The 17,912-nt window shown below is 39.8% G+C and overlaps 1 protein-coding gene across 2 annotated transcripts in view; it reads left to right on the top strand.

Annotated features, from left to right (window-relative positions):
* The window catches only part of LAMA4 (laminin subunit alpha 4), a 116,884-nt gene that overhangs the window by 28,562 nt on the left and 70,410 nt on the right, over positions 1-17,912 (top strand). For both annotated transcript variants that reach the window (XM_081141249.1, XM_081141248.1), the window contains exons 2-3: positions 6,101-6,202; positions 13,018-13,142. In XM_081141249.1, coding sequence (XP_080997375.1) covers positions 6,101-6,202; positions 13,018-13,142 — 227 coding nt within the window. The remainder of the gene's footprint in view (positions 1-6,100; positions 6,203-13,017; positions 13,143-17,912) is intronic.

The following is a 17,912-nucleotide window of genomic DNA, read 5'->3' as shown; positions in this document are numbered from 1 at the left end:
TATTCTCTATGTTAAAATACAATCTTACTTCATTATAATTATATCTTATGAAATAATGTGATTGGATGATGGACCTCTGGACATAATGCCCTCTGCAATGATATCAACATATATTTTCATCTCCAGTTCCTTTAAATGTAAGCGGCACATGGGCATATCACACTAATTTCCTCCTAAAGTTCCATCTAGTTCTAAGTTCTATGAATGTAAAACTAGTCAAGTACACATACATTGATTTTTACTCCAAGCCAGACATTACATTAATCATAACCAAGTAAGCAAATGGCAATTTTCACTCTCATTCTTCAAAAGCAGAAATAAATGTTATTGATTAATCCAATCTTAGTGTTAGAGCAGAAGGCAAGCTATTATAACCAAGTGGCCTAATAATGGAGAACTGTAAAAGGTCTATAAAGTGACTTAGTGGAAAGTAATTGGTCAAAACAATAATTTGACTGAAATAGCTTAAAAAGTAAATATTTCTATTCAATGATTTTCACATATTGATAACTTTATATGTTTCAAGTATGTATCTATTTTTTAAGATTTTTTTTTTCTGGGGTTTAAAGGGAGATTTTATATTTTTCATCCCTTTCAGCCCACTTTGGACTGTGGCATCTAAAAACTGATTGTAAGCCTTTTTCTCTTGCTCACATACATAAATATATATATAAACATCATCTTTGTTTAGTAAATTCTTGGGTCCATTCCAAAATAAAGCAGACAGATGCTAAAACTATTCAGCTTTCACAGGCCTCTAAAAAATACAGATCTTGGAATCACTTAGCTAACAGATTGCTAACCAGGAGCAAAACTAAAAAAATAATAATAATTTAAAAATCTGCTTCTATTCTTGAAAATATCTACCTTTTTAATAATATAGCAAAGGTCATTTTTACCAGTTCTTATAGAATTTCAAGAAGAGATTCAGTAAATATTAACAGAACTTTCTAGGGAAAAAGTGATGACTTTTCTATATAAAAGAAACAAACTTAAACAGCTCTTCCTTGAGAATACTCAAATTTTCTTGAACTGTGGTAGGCAATTAGACAGACATAAGCAGAGCAAGCACGATGGGCCAGGTACAGAAGGTCACTAGGGCAGAAAGTCCTGGGTGCCTAGCAAAGGACAATTGTAGGGTAGGACCTTGCCCCCAGGGTGACCTTTCCTCCCCTAGTGTATCAATAGTCATGCAGTGAACCCCCTGACCTTTCCTCCCTAGGGATAACATCTAGGCCTCAGTTATATTTCAGCTCCAGGCCCAGAAAAGCAACAAAACTAGACAAGCCATATCAAGGTTGACTCCAGAGCCAGCTGCATTGAATTATGACCCCCTGCCCTGGCACAGACCAATCAATCAATGGAGACCTAGACCCTGAAAGGGCATACCTGGAAAACTGCTGAATATTATAATGAGCTCTTCCCCTGGGACCTCCCCTAAAATCTCTACCCTTAAAACCCTTAAGACAGAGGACCCAGTGAGCTCTAACTTTGGGGAGCATGCCCCCAGCACCTTTCCCTTTCTCCTTCCCCCTCCTCCCCACCCTGCCCCCTCCTCGCCACCCAGGCACGGCCATTACCTTCCTTACTACCCAAGCTCCTAGGGCCCTTCCTTTACCTGTATAACTTGTTTCCTAAGCCCATTTCTTCTATGAATTACTTCCTCCACTTCTGTGATTTTCCAAATAAATGTTCTCTTATAATTTTGAGTCTTGGCTCTGAATTCTTTCCTAGCCAGAACTCAAGTACCGAGGTAGCTGAGCCCAGGTCAGTCTGACCCCATGGGTCTAATACCTGGTGCCGTCCCCGCCGCCTACAACAGAATCACTTAACGATTTACCACTCCAAGGAATACTCTAAAGTTCTACAGCACAAGGTTAGAGGGATTCAGAACAGGACTTCCCAAAAATGTGACACTTTGGCATGTAAATTCTTTTGTGCTGAAGGTAATCAAGATACTGCAAGCTCATGATAAAATTTTACCCTTCCCTTAAATAATTTAAATTAAGAACTTTGCCCCTAATAAGAATTATTGCCAGAAAGAACCTTTTATGGCCTGTTTATAGGGCAGGGCAAAATTCTAATTACTAAACATCCTGCATATGACTTCCTTCCCTTTTAATCCCCAAGGCTCTTACCTCATCCTAAAGGTAATAGCATTAGTACTTCATTTTCCCTTTCTGTCTCTGAACCTCTCATGTATGTAGGGTCTCTAACTCTCTCATGTACGTGGGGTTCCCATATGTATGAATGTGATTAAATTTGGTTATTTTCTCTTGTTAACCTGTCTCATGTCAATTTGATTATTAGACTAGTCAGAAGAACCTAGATGTGTAGAGAAAAGTTTGGTCCTCCCTCACAAGGCCCAAGGTATCCAAGGATACAGGCTCTAGTAATGGCATCAGAAGTTCCCCATGACCAGGGTTTCCCTTAGCCTCTGTGGTGCCTTTATGTGAATTTAAAAATGGTGCCTCCCCTCTAGATAGATGAATTAGAAACTATAATCCTTTCAGGTGTACAAAACCCAGCAGGAAAGGAGTTGGCCAGGTTTCCAGCCCTCAACCTCACCCTCTCGGCAGGAGGCCAGATGACTGCTTCACGCAGACTTATCCCTGCCTCCCTTTTCCTTCCCATCTCCTACAGTATAGGAGACTGGAGCCAAGTCATCCTTCACACACAGCCTGGCCCTGGGGAGTGGATAGGTGGATAGCCACAGATTCTCAGAGTGAAGTTTCCTCCTAAAGTTGGCAGAACATAAAGATTTCATCTTGCACACAGTTCAGTGCATGCAGTGGCTGCCTGGACCGTGCTGGGAAAGATTGGAGACCAAATCCAGCACAAGCAGCAAGCAGTGAGTGGATTAGCAGTATAAACCATTGGTTTCCAACAGCTGCATAAGCCTCAGATTTCCTATCCTGATCCAAACCATTCAAATCACAAGCGTTCACTGAGCAATTAACATGTACAAGGCCCTGTGAGTGATGCTTGTAAGCAGTCCTTCCAAATATGGTCACACACTGGAATCTTTGAGGGACTTTAAAAAATACAGCTGCTTTAATTTATTCAGAATTTCATCGAGTGAGTTTACATGTTGGAATACTTACATCACTCACACCAGAAGCACTGGTGGTTTTGGAGTCACTGGTTCAACACACCTGCATCTGCATGCATTTGTAGCTGTTGAATTCCTGACGATTCGCTGGGCTCTGTCTTCTATAGCCCTGCTCCAGGACTTGCGTGTTGAGATATGATGCAGAACCAAACAATTTTCCCTTGATTTACATGGTAGTTGTATACTCGGAAAATGCACTGCATGTTGAAAGCTTACAAAAACGTTTTGTGTTTAATATGAAAAATGAAGTTAGGTTGTGGGTTCAGAGAAACAGGCTTTTAACCCACAGGAATGTCCTGTTGGGCATTCCCAAATCTTGCAGGATGAAGGATAATTCTTTACGGTGTGGGACTCTCATACGCTGCACCATGCCCAGCATGCCCTCGCTATGGCAAGCCAGAAGTGCCCCACATTCTTCCAGAATGTCCCCTAGGGACAGGAAAAAGAAACACCAAAACAGATCCTTATAATTTTCTGTAAACTAAAGCTATTCTAAAATACAAAATTTACCTTTTTCTGTTTCTTTTTTTTCTATGTTGTGAAAATTTTTTTTTTTTTTTTTTTTTTTTTGGGCAAAAAAATGAGTCTTGATATAGCCAGAGCCTCGAGGATATAAGGGATTAGCCACTGTCATATTCAAAATGACTTATTCAGGGCAAGTTTTAATTTTCTTTGTCTTCTTCAGAAGAAAGAGATGCAGGAATGCCTAAAAGACCTGAAGTAATATCAATTTAAAACAACTTTACTGAAACTTGATTATTTGGGCCCTTACTATAGCTGATGGTACAAGTAGATCTCCAGGCATCACTGCCAGACTCCCTGCCACCATCAGTGTGCTTTTCTCCTGCAAATACACCTCCAGTCTCTGCTCCACTCATTGGAACTCATAGAACAGAGATCAGAATGGTGCTTACAGACGCTGGAGGAAATGGGGAGAGGTTGGTCAAAGTGTACAAACTTCCAGTTATAAGATTAATAAGTTCTAGGTATCTGATATACAGTACCGTTATTATAGTTAATAATACCATATTATATACTTAAAAGTTGCTAACAGTAAATCTTAAATGTTCTCAAAACAAAAAGAAATGGTGATTATGTGAGATGATAGAGATGTTAGCTAATGCTGTCATGGTAACCATTTGGCAATATATGCATGTATCAAATCAACACATTGTACACCTTAACTTTAAGAATGTTATATGTCAATTATATCTCAATAAAGCTGGGGGAGAAGAATTAATTAAAATAAAATAATTTAATGCAATATTTATTTTATTAAAAAAATACAGAATCTGTGGCTTTACCACCAGAATTATTGACTCAGCATCTCCCTAGATGGCTGTAACATGGTCATTTAGAAAGCTCATAAACCACATTTTTGGCAGCTACTGAGATTACTAATAGAAACTCCTCACTACTTTTATCCATTTCTCTTATAATTAAAAACCTCCGAATGTCACACTGCAAGAAGAAACACAGTTAACATCATCAAATCAATTTTATATCTCATGACCAGGATATATTTTTAAATAAAATAAAGAAGTTTAAGATGTATATATGTATAAAACTCAGAAAAATATATATATGTATGTATATATACTGTATAACAATGAAAACCTGTGTTTTTCTATTTTGAAACAAAAGTCAAAAATGTGAAATTAGGTGGTCTAAATTAAATGCTTCTGGCTGCAATTTAGCACCTTTCCCTCTCTTTTGTTCTCTAACAGAAACTGAGGAAAAGGCTTACTATCAATCACAAATTTCCCATTATACATTATAAATTTGTTCTTTCTCAACCTTACTTCCTCTTACTTAGTAAAATGGTATTTCTTTGCCTTTTCTTCATGGGCTAATGTCATTATACTCTATTAAATTTCCTCCAAATAGAATATACTAGATTTTAGCTTTAGGATGCAAACTGGTGGTGTTTTTATACTGTGAATGGTGTCTAGTGATTTTTTTCTTCTTTACAGAGAAAAAAAAGTAAGAGGAAACGGGTTTGCATAGCAGTCAGAGGGACTTCGGCCAAATATTATGAAAAATTTCCTGGTAGCCACAACAGTACTAACTGCAGTGGGTCATTCAGGAGGGGGAAATCTCCTTCTTTGTAAGTTTGTGATAACAACCCAGATTCTTATCTCTCTGGAATTCTTTAGATATAAATCTGTCTGGTGGGCAGGGAGTAGACCTCCAGGCCTATAAGGCCGTTTCTGCCTTCCATCATTGAGACATTCCGCAGAAACATAAATACGTATCTATAAACCAATTGTGTGAACCAGGAACAATCTCACGACGTTTCTCAGCTGGAGCACTAGTGACATTCGGGGAGGGCAATTCATCGATGTGCGGGTCCACCGGTGCATTGCAGGATAGTTTGCCGTTGCCACAACCCACTCAGCACCTCTGGGTCTAATAATCTTGTCACTAGGATGGAGGAAAATGTGTTCCTTACAGAGTTATGAGGATAAAGGAAATATATGAACAGCACCCACATAGGATCTGCCCTTTAAAACTTTAGGATCTGAAAAGATAAAAAATGTTAAGAGCCCAAGCTTATGAAAGACACAGCTCTAAGTTGTTACACCATAGCCAATAATTTCTGAATCCATGACATTTTTTAGGGGAGCGTGATGAGATCCCTCACCCTAACCGTCATGGTTTTGTTTCCTGTTTTGTTTTGGAAGCAAACACTAGAACATTTCTTCTCTCCTGCTGTTCCCTGAAGTTTTCTCAGTCTTCCTTACATTGATGGGACCCTGGGAAAGCTACTCCTACTTTTGGGCAAAGTGAGAGAAGAGAGGAAAAATGCGTAACAAAGAAAACTGGATATACATCGCCTATCACTGAACGGTAGTATAGATATTTTAGTATGTTTTGTAAAGCAATATTTAGATAGCTTCATAACCATCTCCTCTTACTCTTCTCAGGAAGCATCGATCCACACTGACCCTTTCCCTAGTGAACATGCCTTTGTTGCGTGTGTTTCAGACATGCGGAGCTGGGCTCTTCCGCGCCCCGTCGGGGGAGTGCGTGCCCTGCGACTGCAACGGGAACTCCCACGAGTGCCTGGACGGCTCTGGCCTCTGCGTGGTAAGTCGGGGCGCTCGGCACTGCTCACGTATTCCACTGGCCCTTTGCATCTCGGGTGGGAATACAATATTCTTCCTGGACCTTGGAGCTACCTAGGAGCAAACTGCTAACCATGCTCTTTTTTTGGACCCTTCAGCTTGTCCTGTCAAACGCCCATATAAACTGCTTGTGATTGTGAGTGGCCCCCAGGGCGTGTGTGTGCACGCACGTGTTCCAGGGGCAAACGCCTCCCGCCGCTGGGCCCCGCTGCCGGCCGGTGAGGCTGAAAATAACGCACCTGGGAGGAAGTCCCCCATCCGACGTCCTCGGTGGTAGTACAGTTTGCCATATGTTTGGCTTCGCTCCACATAAACTGGGAGAATAAAACAGTTGTTTCATAGGCTATTTTACAACTTATAAGGTAGTCGGGTCTACAGATCAAAATTTAAAAAAAACAAACAGGTTTGTACCAATTGCTAATAAAAATGAAAGCTTTGGCCTTGTGGTCTTTGTAATTATGTGATTCAGCCCCCAGGTGACTTTTTTTTTTCTTAACTGGAATGAATTCTCCGGTAGACTGTTCTTCAGGAAATATGATAGAGATTTAGGAAGGGGACTTAGAAGACTTCTAGCAAATATCCACTTGCTACATATTTCCCATTTTTACTGACTGGACTGACAACTTAGTGAAAATGGGAATTGAAAAGTTTATCAATAATAGCTTCTGTAGAAGTCATGAGAGGCATTTTTAAAGATGTGTGCCCTAAGATCACATTTTCCTTCATAAGCTATGCTATATAGCAAGAAAATTAGGTTCTTCAAGTTCCTATGAGACAAAGGAGGCCTTCTGGAACTGCAAGAGTATTTTTGCATAAAATGTAAGAGTACCTAATTAAATATACCTATTTACCTTAAAATTAATAATTATTCTTCTAAGCAGATAATTTTTTATTATAAGTGGGCTCCAAGGTGTGAACATAAAGGTGTTATTTTACTCATAATTAGCATTAAGATGCAAGTTAGAACCTTTTCATTTATTTTAAACCTAGCAGTTGCCATTTTTCTAGGGCCAGAGAGAATTAAGTGGCAAACACTAACCTCTTTGTAGTGTTTGTTGAGTCCTGGCATTTCTGTGACCCCTCCCCCACTTTCTTAAATAACCATTACATCCAGGATGTCCTCTGTAGCAGTGTAGGCACATGCAGCTGCCAAAATCTACCCCTTTCTAGTGCTTCCATCTCCGGTTTCCTGTTATTTTAATCCCGGTGACATTTGAAAAGAAAATCCCATGGATGCGCTTGAACCAATAATGTACAGCTCTGATAGTTTGACTAATTAAAGGCTCTTTGTTACCTGGTTTACTAAAATATAAGTCAACAGGGACTGGCAAGTCCATCAGCTACTGTTAGGCAGTCAATAAGATGGAAACAAATAAATTAAAGGGAAGTAGGTTCCTCCTGCCAGTGCCTGCGGAGAGCTAGGACAAAGCCACGCTTACTGACAGTGACTGTCAGAATAGGAGCTATCATGGGTTTTTCTCTGACTAGACAGGAGCTTCTGAAGGGGACAGTCATCATGTGATTCCTTCATCGTGCCAGGGGCATACAAGGTTCTAATAAAATTTGGGGATGGACTAGGGTTAAACACTTTTGTGCACATTCAGGGAAGTTGCCAATCTTCCTACAACTCCTTTGTCTCAAAACAGAACATTGAAAAAAAGAGCAGCTACTCTGTTCATCCTAATGGTGGCTCTTCCACGCGCCCCCCCCCCCCCACACACACACCTGGAGGGAAATACTTTTATCTCCCTCATTAAAGTAATAAACCATCCATGTAAAACCACACAAACAAAACAACAATACAGATAAATACTGTGCATGAGATTCAAAGGGAAAACCAGCCACTATCTTATCCCCAGAGCTAAAACATAGATATTTTCTTATAAATTTAGTTTTAGAGTGACGAAAAATGCAACTTGCTTTTAATTAAGTACAAGTCAGCGAGCAGAAGAGACTTGCCATGTAGAAAGAATGTGTTGCTCTTTAGTTGGCAAATTCGTTGTCTGTGGTGTCACACTGGAATCAAACGCCTATCTGGCTGTTTCCAGTCATATCCCCATTCCGGCCACCTGGTCGATCCAGGCCAGCTTCTCAGCTCCTGCCCTGCAGCCCTAGCTCATTCTCAGTTCTCAGGGAGCCAGAGAAGAAGCAGCGGCTCCACATGAACACTTCCTTGCAACTCGCTGTGGGCGCCAGAGTTTCAGTCAGTTGTTGTAGTTCACCTGGCCTAACTCTTGTCTTCCATTTTCTATAAGCAACTAAAAATAAAAGGCCTTCTTTTATTTCATTTTATCTTGCTTTTATTTTAAAGGCTTATAATGCTTCTGCTGTGTCCTCCCTCAGTTGTTTCTAATTCTTCTATTTCAATGTCCAATTTCAATTTGACCTTATAGTTTACAGACTGATTTTAAGGAACTGAGCCATTTGAAAATAAAATATAGAGTAGATAAAGTTGTTACCATTTCTGGACGTAACATAAAAGCTTAGAGATTTTTTCACAGGAGGAATGCTAACTTACCAAATGCAGAAATGTGGCTAAGTGAAAAGTGGCTTAACTTATGAAATCCAACATGTACTGTGTGTCTTTCCAGAAGGCCACCTGTGTCTTATCAGAACTGGGACATGTTGGGCAGGATTCTCAGCTGAATTTGGTAGGGAGGGGCCCAAAAGCCAGGCAGTTCTAGTGGATATGGCAGACTCCCTAGGAAAGCTCCGAAAGGAGACATAAGAAAGGAATTATGGGACAGAGAGATGGCTGGTGGGAGGAATGCCTGCTCCAGGCTCTCCTTTCCCTGATGTGTCTTCCTCACTAGCAATGGAGACACCTTTTAAAAACACAACCTAGGCAAGGCATTCACCTTTCTAAAATTCTTCAGAAGTTTCTATTCCAGCCCCACTGAGCTTCTCGCCACCACCTAAACTCATTCTGTGCTCTTGCACTCTGTGTCCGAGCTTGTGCTCACCTGTTCTCTGCCTGGCAGGTCCTGCTCAACCTCCAAGGCCTAATTCGAATGTCATCACTTCTATTAAGCTTCTCCAACTTTCTCAGGAAAAGCTAGAACATTTCTCTCCTCTTTGCCCCATAGCAGGAATGTACTTAATGCATACTTCAGTCAGAGCACAAACACTAGGTTATTCCTTGTTTATCTCTCTGTTTCTTTCACAAGTCTGTGATCTGATGAACGGAAGGGACCAGCTTTGCTTCATTTTAGTAACAGTCACAGCTCATTATTTGTCAGGATATCAGCTTAATCCAGGTTTGTTAAGTGAATGAATGAATTGGTTGATAAAAATCACTAACTTAAGTCAAAAACCACTGATATTATACTTTATAAGATATTTAGGTCACTATTTCAGGAAAAGGTACTGTCTGTTATGCTAGAGACTCCGGCTCAGGTTCAATGCTGAGGAATAAGCCAGAAACTTGCTTCTTAAAGTACAGCCTAGGCTAGAAGAATTGCCAATACTTGGAAGCCTGTTAGAAACGCAGACACCCAGGCCATAGCCCAGACATCCTTAATCAGAACTTTCATTTTCATAAGGTTCCCAGGGCATTCGTGTGCACACTAAAGTTTGAGGAGCACTGATCTAGATAGAGCAGAATTTCTCAAGCTTTTTGGACTCATGAGCCCTTTACACACCTAAGAATTATTCAGGTTGCCAAGTGGTTTTTGTTTATGTGGATTACATTTATCTATATTTTCTGCATTTGAAATTTAAAACTGAACATTTTAATAATATTTTCTTATTAATTTATTTGAAAATAACTATAATAAATCCATTGCATGTAGTAATAAATCCATCACATTTCAATTTACAAATTGAAAATATATTTAATTCTGGCTTAATAGAAGGCAGTTAGAACTCATATCTGCTTCTGCATCAATCTGTGATGGTATCTCCCGTCTTATAGCTTCAGAACTCCACTTTACGCTCATAAGAAAACTAGAGGGCCAAAGAAAATAAAATCTAAGCATTATTATAAAAATAGTCTTCACCTCCCTCGGCATACTTCAAGAAACACAGATCTAGATAGACTATAGTTTTGCACAAAGCATGTGGCAAACCACACCAAGGCTAACCTGACAAACCACATCAGGCCTTCTTCCTACATTATGCTGGTGCTGTGGCCAAGTTAGTAAACAACATCGCTTCTCATGTGAAGGAGACACAACTGGTATCCACTGTCTTTCCTAATACCAATCTGCAATCCATTGTCCAGATAGTAGCTTTCTTAACCATTGGCCAAAGATTCAGAATGCTTTTTTCATTTTTAGTGAGATCGGTTTTATTTAAAAATAACTCTTCCCTTCCAACAACATTTTTATTGATGTCATTGTTATTTTCTGTTGTTTGTTTTTTAAATAGAGCATTGGAGGCAAAGGGATATTTGCAATATCATACTTACAAAAAATTTTTAGAACTAGGCCATCTAGTCTAGATTCTCATTTTACAGATGGAGAATAGAGACCCAGAAAGGCCAAGTGACTTGTTCAATGTCAACCAGCTAGAAAATGGAAGAGCTAGTCCCTGCTTACAGCATCTCTCTGCTCATCTCCCAGACTGTGTATCAATGCCTTTTAGGGAATTTCATTACAAACCCTTTAATAGGAGGCAGATGAGGAAAGCCAATGTTTGCACTTTGAGCATTTAGAGGCAGGAGAGATTTGGTGGCTTTGCCTCAGAGGATAATTGCTCCCCTGGCTGCCATGGCAGAATTAGAGCCCTGACAAGGAATCCAAAGCATCTGTTGAGCCATAAGGGGACAGAATTGGGAATTAGCTCATTTTCACAGCTTAATAGGCATTTCAGGCACAAAGAATGGCCTGCACAGATGGGCTTCATCTGTCCAACAAGGACCCAGACAAATTTGACCCCAGCCTATAAGTAGCCCTGCCAGATTGCCCATGGCTTGGATTCCTGGTAGTTGGAAAGGCTCTCTGGTTTTCCCTGGAATGAGACATTGCCACTGATTTTTAGCTGGCTTTGGGTGCATGTTAATTTCCTTTACTTGGTCCGGACACCAATTGACTAATTTGCCCTTTGCCAATTTTTCTTTCATTTTTTTCCTGACAACTGACTTAGCACAAGACTCAGTATTAAGAACTGTGAGGGAACTATGCTAACATCCTGTTGCCTGCAGATCAGACTTTATTTTTCAGAGTTTTTCATTGATCTATCAGGCAATCTGAATTATCCCCTAAACTCCATTCTAATGTAATTCTAACCAGGAGCCAAAGATGACCAATTAAAGGTGCAAAAGGTGTTCAACCAGGATGGCTTGTTGCCACAATAGGATCCCTCTTTTTTGACTAGTGTGTTGTATTTCATTTGAAGCTCAAACTATTCATAAAATAGTGTGACACCTCCCCATGTAGTCATTTTGTGACTCCTTTGGAAAGGAGCCTTTACCTCTAACACATTGGAGAAGCACTATAATGTGGGAATGAACAGACTAGCCTCTGGAGCCAGATTGCCTGAGCTTGAGTGTCACTTTTGTCACCTACCATCTGTGTAACATTAAGCCATGCACTTAACTTCTCTGTGCCTCCAGCTCTTCAAATGTAAAGGGGGGAGGGGCGTAATGTAACTTTCCTTAGAATACTGTGAGAATTAATTTATGTAAAATGTTTACAGCAGGGCTTCACTGTTATTTTATTTTGAACTTCAACGCAGAGCATAAAGACAAAAGAGCTCAGAGTTCAGCTTACTACTTGCCTTCCCCAGGCTTCCTCCACAGAGCACTGTTTGGAAAAAGCTGTTCTGTTGAATCTCTGTGCATAGATCTTTCTAAGGGAATTGCTCAAACAGGAGGATGTCTCTTCAATAGCATTCTGATTCTAACAGTATAATTTTTTACTGAAAACCCTATTCAACCTTTAAACACTCTGGTGAATGTAAAGATAAAAATATCATAATGCTAATGGCATTGCCTTGTGCAATCTAGGCCAGTCCAGTTGGAGAAAACTGCCAGTGAACTAGCATTACCGCCTCTTATGGAGTACTAGTTAGAAATCAACCCATCAGCTGGACAAAGAGCTATAAGTACCTACTCCATTCAAGTTGACAGCAGTGCAGTGGTTAAATACTCAGTCTGGGAGCAGATGATAGTGAATGTGGGCAGTGGCAGGAGGGGAGCATCAGGGAGGAATTCCTGGAAGTTTTGAGATCAAATAAAGATCTTGAATGATAAACAGGCATCTAGGCAGAAGAGCCAGCCTGTTTTGTGCCTTTTTTCCTAATTATCTTCACAACAAATGGATAAATCATACAAATAAACCAGCTTATTATTTCTTGTATGTCACTATCCAAGATACCAGCCCATTAGCAGAATACTCTTTATCTACCTTCCATTCCATTTATGCTTCAGTATGACACATGCTGTTCTCCCAAGCCCATAAATCCTTAAATTGTTCCCACTGTCGTGGGTGAGCGCCAGGAAGATTTTATTTTTTCATTTCATATTCATTCTAAGTCGGTAAGCTGATGCTTTTACAACATCCAGAGTTTGATCATTGTGATTATCACTCAGAATTGAAATAAGCACACAGACTCTAAAGAGAGTCCCAGGCTGCTGGTGCACACACGCAAGTCCAGTATGAAGTCACGCATCATTGTGTGCGCTTTCTAGCACTGACTGGGGCACTGTTGCCTTGTGATGACCAGCACTCTTGCACACTGTCTACTCTTTCAAGCCTGGCATCTTCTGTCTATAGATTCACTGTCTATAAAATTTCTTTTGTGTTCTTGTTAATTTTCCTGTCTTTTGTCTTACAGCACTGTCTGCGGAACACGACAGGAGAGCACTGTGAGAAATGCCTAGATGGTTATATCGGAGATTCCATCAGGGGATCCCCCCGATTCTGCCAGCCATGCCCCTGTCCCCTACCACACTTGGCCAAGTAAGTCTTAAAGGAAGATTGGCTCTTCTACTGCTTATCCCCCCCTTTTTGGCCCTACCCAGAGTTCTACAGTTTTTCCCTAGTCAAAACCGAGCACCTCATGTTGAGATGAGACTGGAAAAGATACAGGAAAGGTCTCTAGCCTAATACACTTTCATGGATGCTTAAACGCTTGCAGTATAGGTGATGACTCCATTCTCAAGATATTGGGGTGCATAATGAAGTCTCCCACATTTTATAAGCAAGGCTAATCTCATCTATTCTTGGCTAACTCTTGACCTAGAGAGATTACGACTGATAATGCCAAGGGATTCATTATAATCCAATATTTTCAGTGGTAATGTTTCCTTTGACTCTGACAGAACAGACGTTTCCCTACATGTTGCAGTCAAATAGGCTTTTCAGTCAGAATTAGAACACAAACAGAATGCATGCTTTAGGCTAATCACCTCATAGAAGATCTCTAAGAAAACTAATTTTCACGTCTGGCTATGTTTTGACTTGAGTGAGAAGTTAAAGAGACTAGACATACATCTTAATGGAAGTAATGAATTTCTTTTCAGATAGCTAATATGTATAAATCCAGTAGTCAAGTCATTACTAGCCATTTTATTGGCTTTAAAATGACAGAATATAGAATTAAAATAGTGTACTGGTATTTGGTTTTCCAAATATCAACCAGTTCTTCAATTCTCTGATACCAACTTGGTGTCCTACAATCAATTCAATTCTGACACTAACTACCCAGAGTTAGTGCAGACCCCAGATGTTAAGGGTGCAGTCCCACTTCAGAAGCCAGCCAGAATGGGGTACCCAAGCTTTTCACATTTCTTTCCATCTAGCTACAAATTTAGGGACCTCTCAACCCCACTAGGTTTGGTAATTCTCTAGAATGACTTATAGAACTCAGAAAAGTGAGTTTTATTATAAAGGATACAACTTAGGAACAGCCCAATGGAAAAGATGCATAGGGCAGGGTATGGATGAGAAGATGGAAGGACCAGAGCTTCTGTGTGCTTACTGTCTAAGGGCACCATCTTTTCAGCAAATCAATGTGTTCAAGAGCCTAGAAGCTCCCCAACCTTTGCTGTTGAAGAGCTTTATTGAAATTCCATTACATAATCATGATTGATTAAATGGTTGATGATTAACTCAATCTTCAGCCCCTTTCATCTTTCCTGAGGTTGGGGGAGGGAGGGGGGTGAAAGTTCCAGTCCTCTAGTCATGTAGTTGGTTCCTCTGGCAGAGCAGCCTCCATCCAGAGGCTATAGGTGACCATCAAGAATCACTTCATTATCATGAACTCTGGTATGGTTGAAAGGAACTCATTATGAAGGACAAAAGACAGTCTTGAAATTCCAAAGGTTTTAGGAGCTCTGTGATAGGAACCCAGGACAAATATACTTCAAGTAGACAGAACAATGAAATTAGGTTAAATATCTGTGCTCTGTCACATAATAGCTGTGTGATCTCAGACAAGATCTCACTTTCCATGGTATTTGGGGTCAAGGAGACTAAATTCAGATCATGGTTCCATTCATTGATTACTTTAGCAGCTCTGGATCTCAGGTTTTTCCTTAGTAAATCAAAGTTGCTGTCAGGATCTGCCTCATAAAGTTGGACTAGGATAATATCTGTGGACCATTTGGGTTGGTGCCTTATACATGGAAAGGTGTGTGGTTGATGTTGCTTTAGTAAGCACATACTTTATATCTTTTCCCTAACACATATTTTGCTTGCTCCATGTCAGGCACTGTTATAAGGGTTTGGATTAATATTTAGTTGATAGCTATTGTAAAGATTAAATTAAACAACACATATAAAATAACTTAAAAGGTCCTGGATACCTGCCCCCCCACATACACACACTTTCTTAAAAGAGAAAAAAGAGAAGATGACAACCAAAAGTCTCCCTAATTTTTTGTCCTTAATTGAATACCATTATCGACTAACATTTCACCTAATAGCCTGTGATTTGTTCAAATCCTCTGAGGGTCTGACAGTCAGGGAAGAAGCCAGACATTTTACAGCCTCATCTTTCTTTAGAAATCATTAAACTGCCTCAGCCCTTGCTTTGTGATTTTTCATGTCCGATCGTATTAATAACCTGTGCAAAATGGATGGGACTGAGAGTGAAAGTAGAAAACGCCAACATTAAATGTTCTGTTATTTCCACTCAAGTGTGTCCTGATTTATGAGCTCCCTTTGCCTCATCTAGGTATATTGTTTTACTGTTCATTAATATTCTGCCCTCAAACATTAGTCTCAACCATATCTGATGACATGTTTAGCATGTCACTCTCTTATGTGATATAGTGATTTTGATAAATATATTTACCCCAACTTCCTAATAACAGGTTTCACTCATTTGCCCATGTAAACAAAGATGTTACATAGCATTAGCTGCTCAAAACAGGTTAATAAGCTTTGAGCTGCAGTTTCTTTAGAAACTAATAGATGAATTAGAAAGGCAACTCTAAATGCCAATTGTCTGACTTTCGCACTTTTTATCCCATTCCCATGGCAAGGCTTTTTAACCTAAATTTTCTGACATTAGTGTCTTGAGATAAGAGCCTTTTGGAACCTCATTTCTATGGACTGAGACATTTTGTCTACAGGCAATCAAGAGATATTTATTGAGCATTTATGTGCCAGATGTGTATCAGTCGCTGGTCACAGCAGTGAATAAAACAGTCAAAAAGTCCTGCCTTTATTAGGACAGGTCAAAATACAGCAGTATTATGATGCTCCTAAAACAATGACCATTTCCCTTTTAGGCCAGATTATGCAGTATTTCAGTGAATCAAGGTATTCTGGAGGCTGGTAACTCTTCTAAATAATTGAAGCAGAAACTTTCCAATTGGTTAATAAACTTCTTGCCTTGAAAGGGAAGTTCCCACAGACATCAAGGATCACCATTTCCACCCATGTTCTTTCTGTGTGTGTGTGCGCGCGTGTGTGTGCATGTGTGCGTGCGTGTGTGTGTGTGTGTGTGTGTGTGTGTGTGTGTGTGAGTGGATCCAAGTTCCAAAGAGCAATTGAAGGTCTTAGGGAATGTGCTCAGCAGTTAGGAACATACTCACAGACATGAAAACTGAAGTCTCCATAGTACAGATTTGAGGTTGAAAAACCTGCCGAAAATTAACACAAAAGCAAAAATACACCAGCTATAAGTAAAGAACATATGTGGGAATGTGGAGGAATTGGGAAGGTGTTGAGAGACCTGTTTTCTTTGTAGTGGTGATAGTTCTACTTCCCAAATCCCTTGAGGGGAAAACTGGCTACAAAAATTAGGGATGGGAGGTAGTCTGTGATCAAAAAACGGCAAATTTGCCTGGGCCCTGTGAAGTTCTAGCCTTTGATCTGGCCTCATTATTGACTTAGCTAATTGATCTCAAATGCTAATCAAATATATTATCAAAAATCAAATATACCATTGCCTCTTTCAGCTTTTTAAAAATTCATATTTCTACTCTGTAAAAATGAAACTGCCAGGACTTTGATTTGAGCTCAGAAAGGCAGCAAGTATGGAATCTAAATTACACTTTCAGAGGTCTGCTCTTTGAGCCTGTAGACCCAGGATTTGGATTTCTAGTTACAATATCCATATCAGAAAGCAAGGAAATAATGTCTGAGGGAGTTTAGCAAACAAACAGTGCTGATTCTATTTTTCTTTAAGTTCTCTTGAGGGTTTTCCAAGAGCAAAAGGCTCCTTTCCTCTTAGAAAGGGCGCCATGGCTGTTAGTGCAGGCTGAGAAAGGCACAATGTTTTCGTTTTCCTCGCCAAGTCAGACATTCCTCTGAGAAAAACACAAACAATTAATGCTGATAAAAAAAAAAAAAAGGAACCCTCAGCGGCTGGCATTGCCTCTGAGTCTCCCACCACAGAGACCAATGGTCACACAGCTATTCCCAAGGACCATTTGCACAGAATTCATTTATTTATTTTGGGGTTGGCCAGACATCCTTTATGTCTACTAGTAGCTATGGTAATGGCTCCAATTAAGGAAAATGTCATCTGTTTGGAACAGCAGGACATTAGCTCAAGGCAGATGACTCCAGACATCAGCAGATGTTTCGGTTCTTCAAGCAGGCTGCTGGGAGAAACATCTTCAAAGAAACATGCATGAGGGTTTGGTCATGTCCTGGACTCAGCCAACAGTGTTTCTTTAAGTAGACTAAGGAGTAAAAACAAGCAAAATAAAGAGCAAAGGCCAAAGAAATGTAATTTCATGGGGATGTTTTTAATCAAACTGTTAGAGAAAATAAACTGTGGGTATTACCTTTCACTGAGAAGCACATATTGTTTTCTGACTTGATTTTATAAATGTCTTTAAACAAAGCAAACACATCCATTTTCTTTCCTCTGAAAGCCCATTAGGGTAAAATTGCTGATACACGCAGGAATGTGAGAACAGCAGATCATACTCCATTGATTATACAGTACCTAGGCCAAAACTAATTTAAGATGCTTTAAAACATTTCACACCCACTTCATATGGGTGGATTCAGGTGTCAATGTAGAATTATCCAAACATGAGCAGAGTAATATTTCACTTCCCCTGCCTTAATAATTAAGTTGGTTATTTATTCTACCAAACTAATATTTTTATTACTTTTCTGTCCTAATTTTTATTATCTATCAAAAAACAAAGATGAAGAATTAAGAGAGGCTTTCCGTGGACTAGAGTCCTTTTACTGTGGGTCCTGTTGTTTGAGTCCTTGCTTTTTGAATTTGATCAACTAAGCAGTCCCTCCATCCTTTATTCC

Source organism: Miniopterus schreibersii (genome assembly GCF_964146895.1).
Source record: "Miniopterus schreibersii genome assembly, chromosome: 6".
In the NCBI taxonomy this organism is placed as follows: Eukaryota; Metazoa; Chordata; class Mammalia; order Chiroptera; family Miniopteridae; genus Miniopterus; species Miniopterus schreibersii.
The sequence above is the reverse complement of the archived record's forward strand: the minus strand, read 5'-3'. Positions and strand labels throughout refer to the sequence as shown.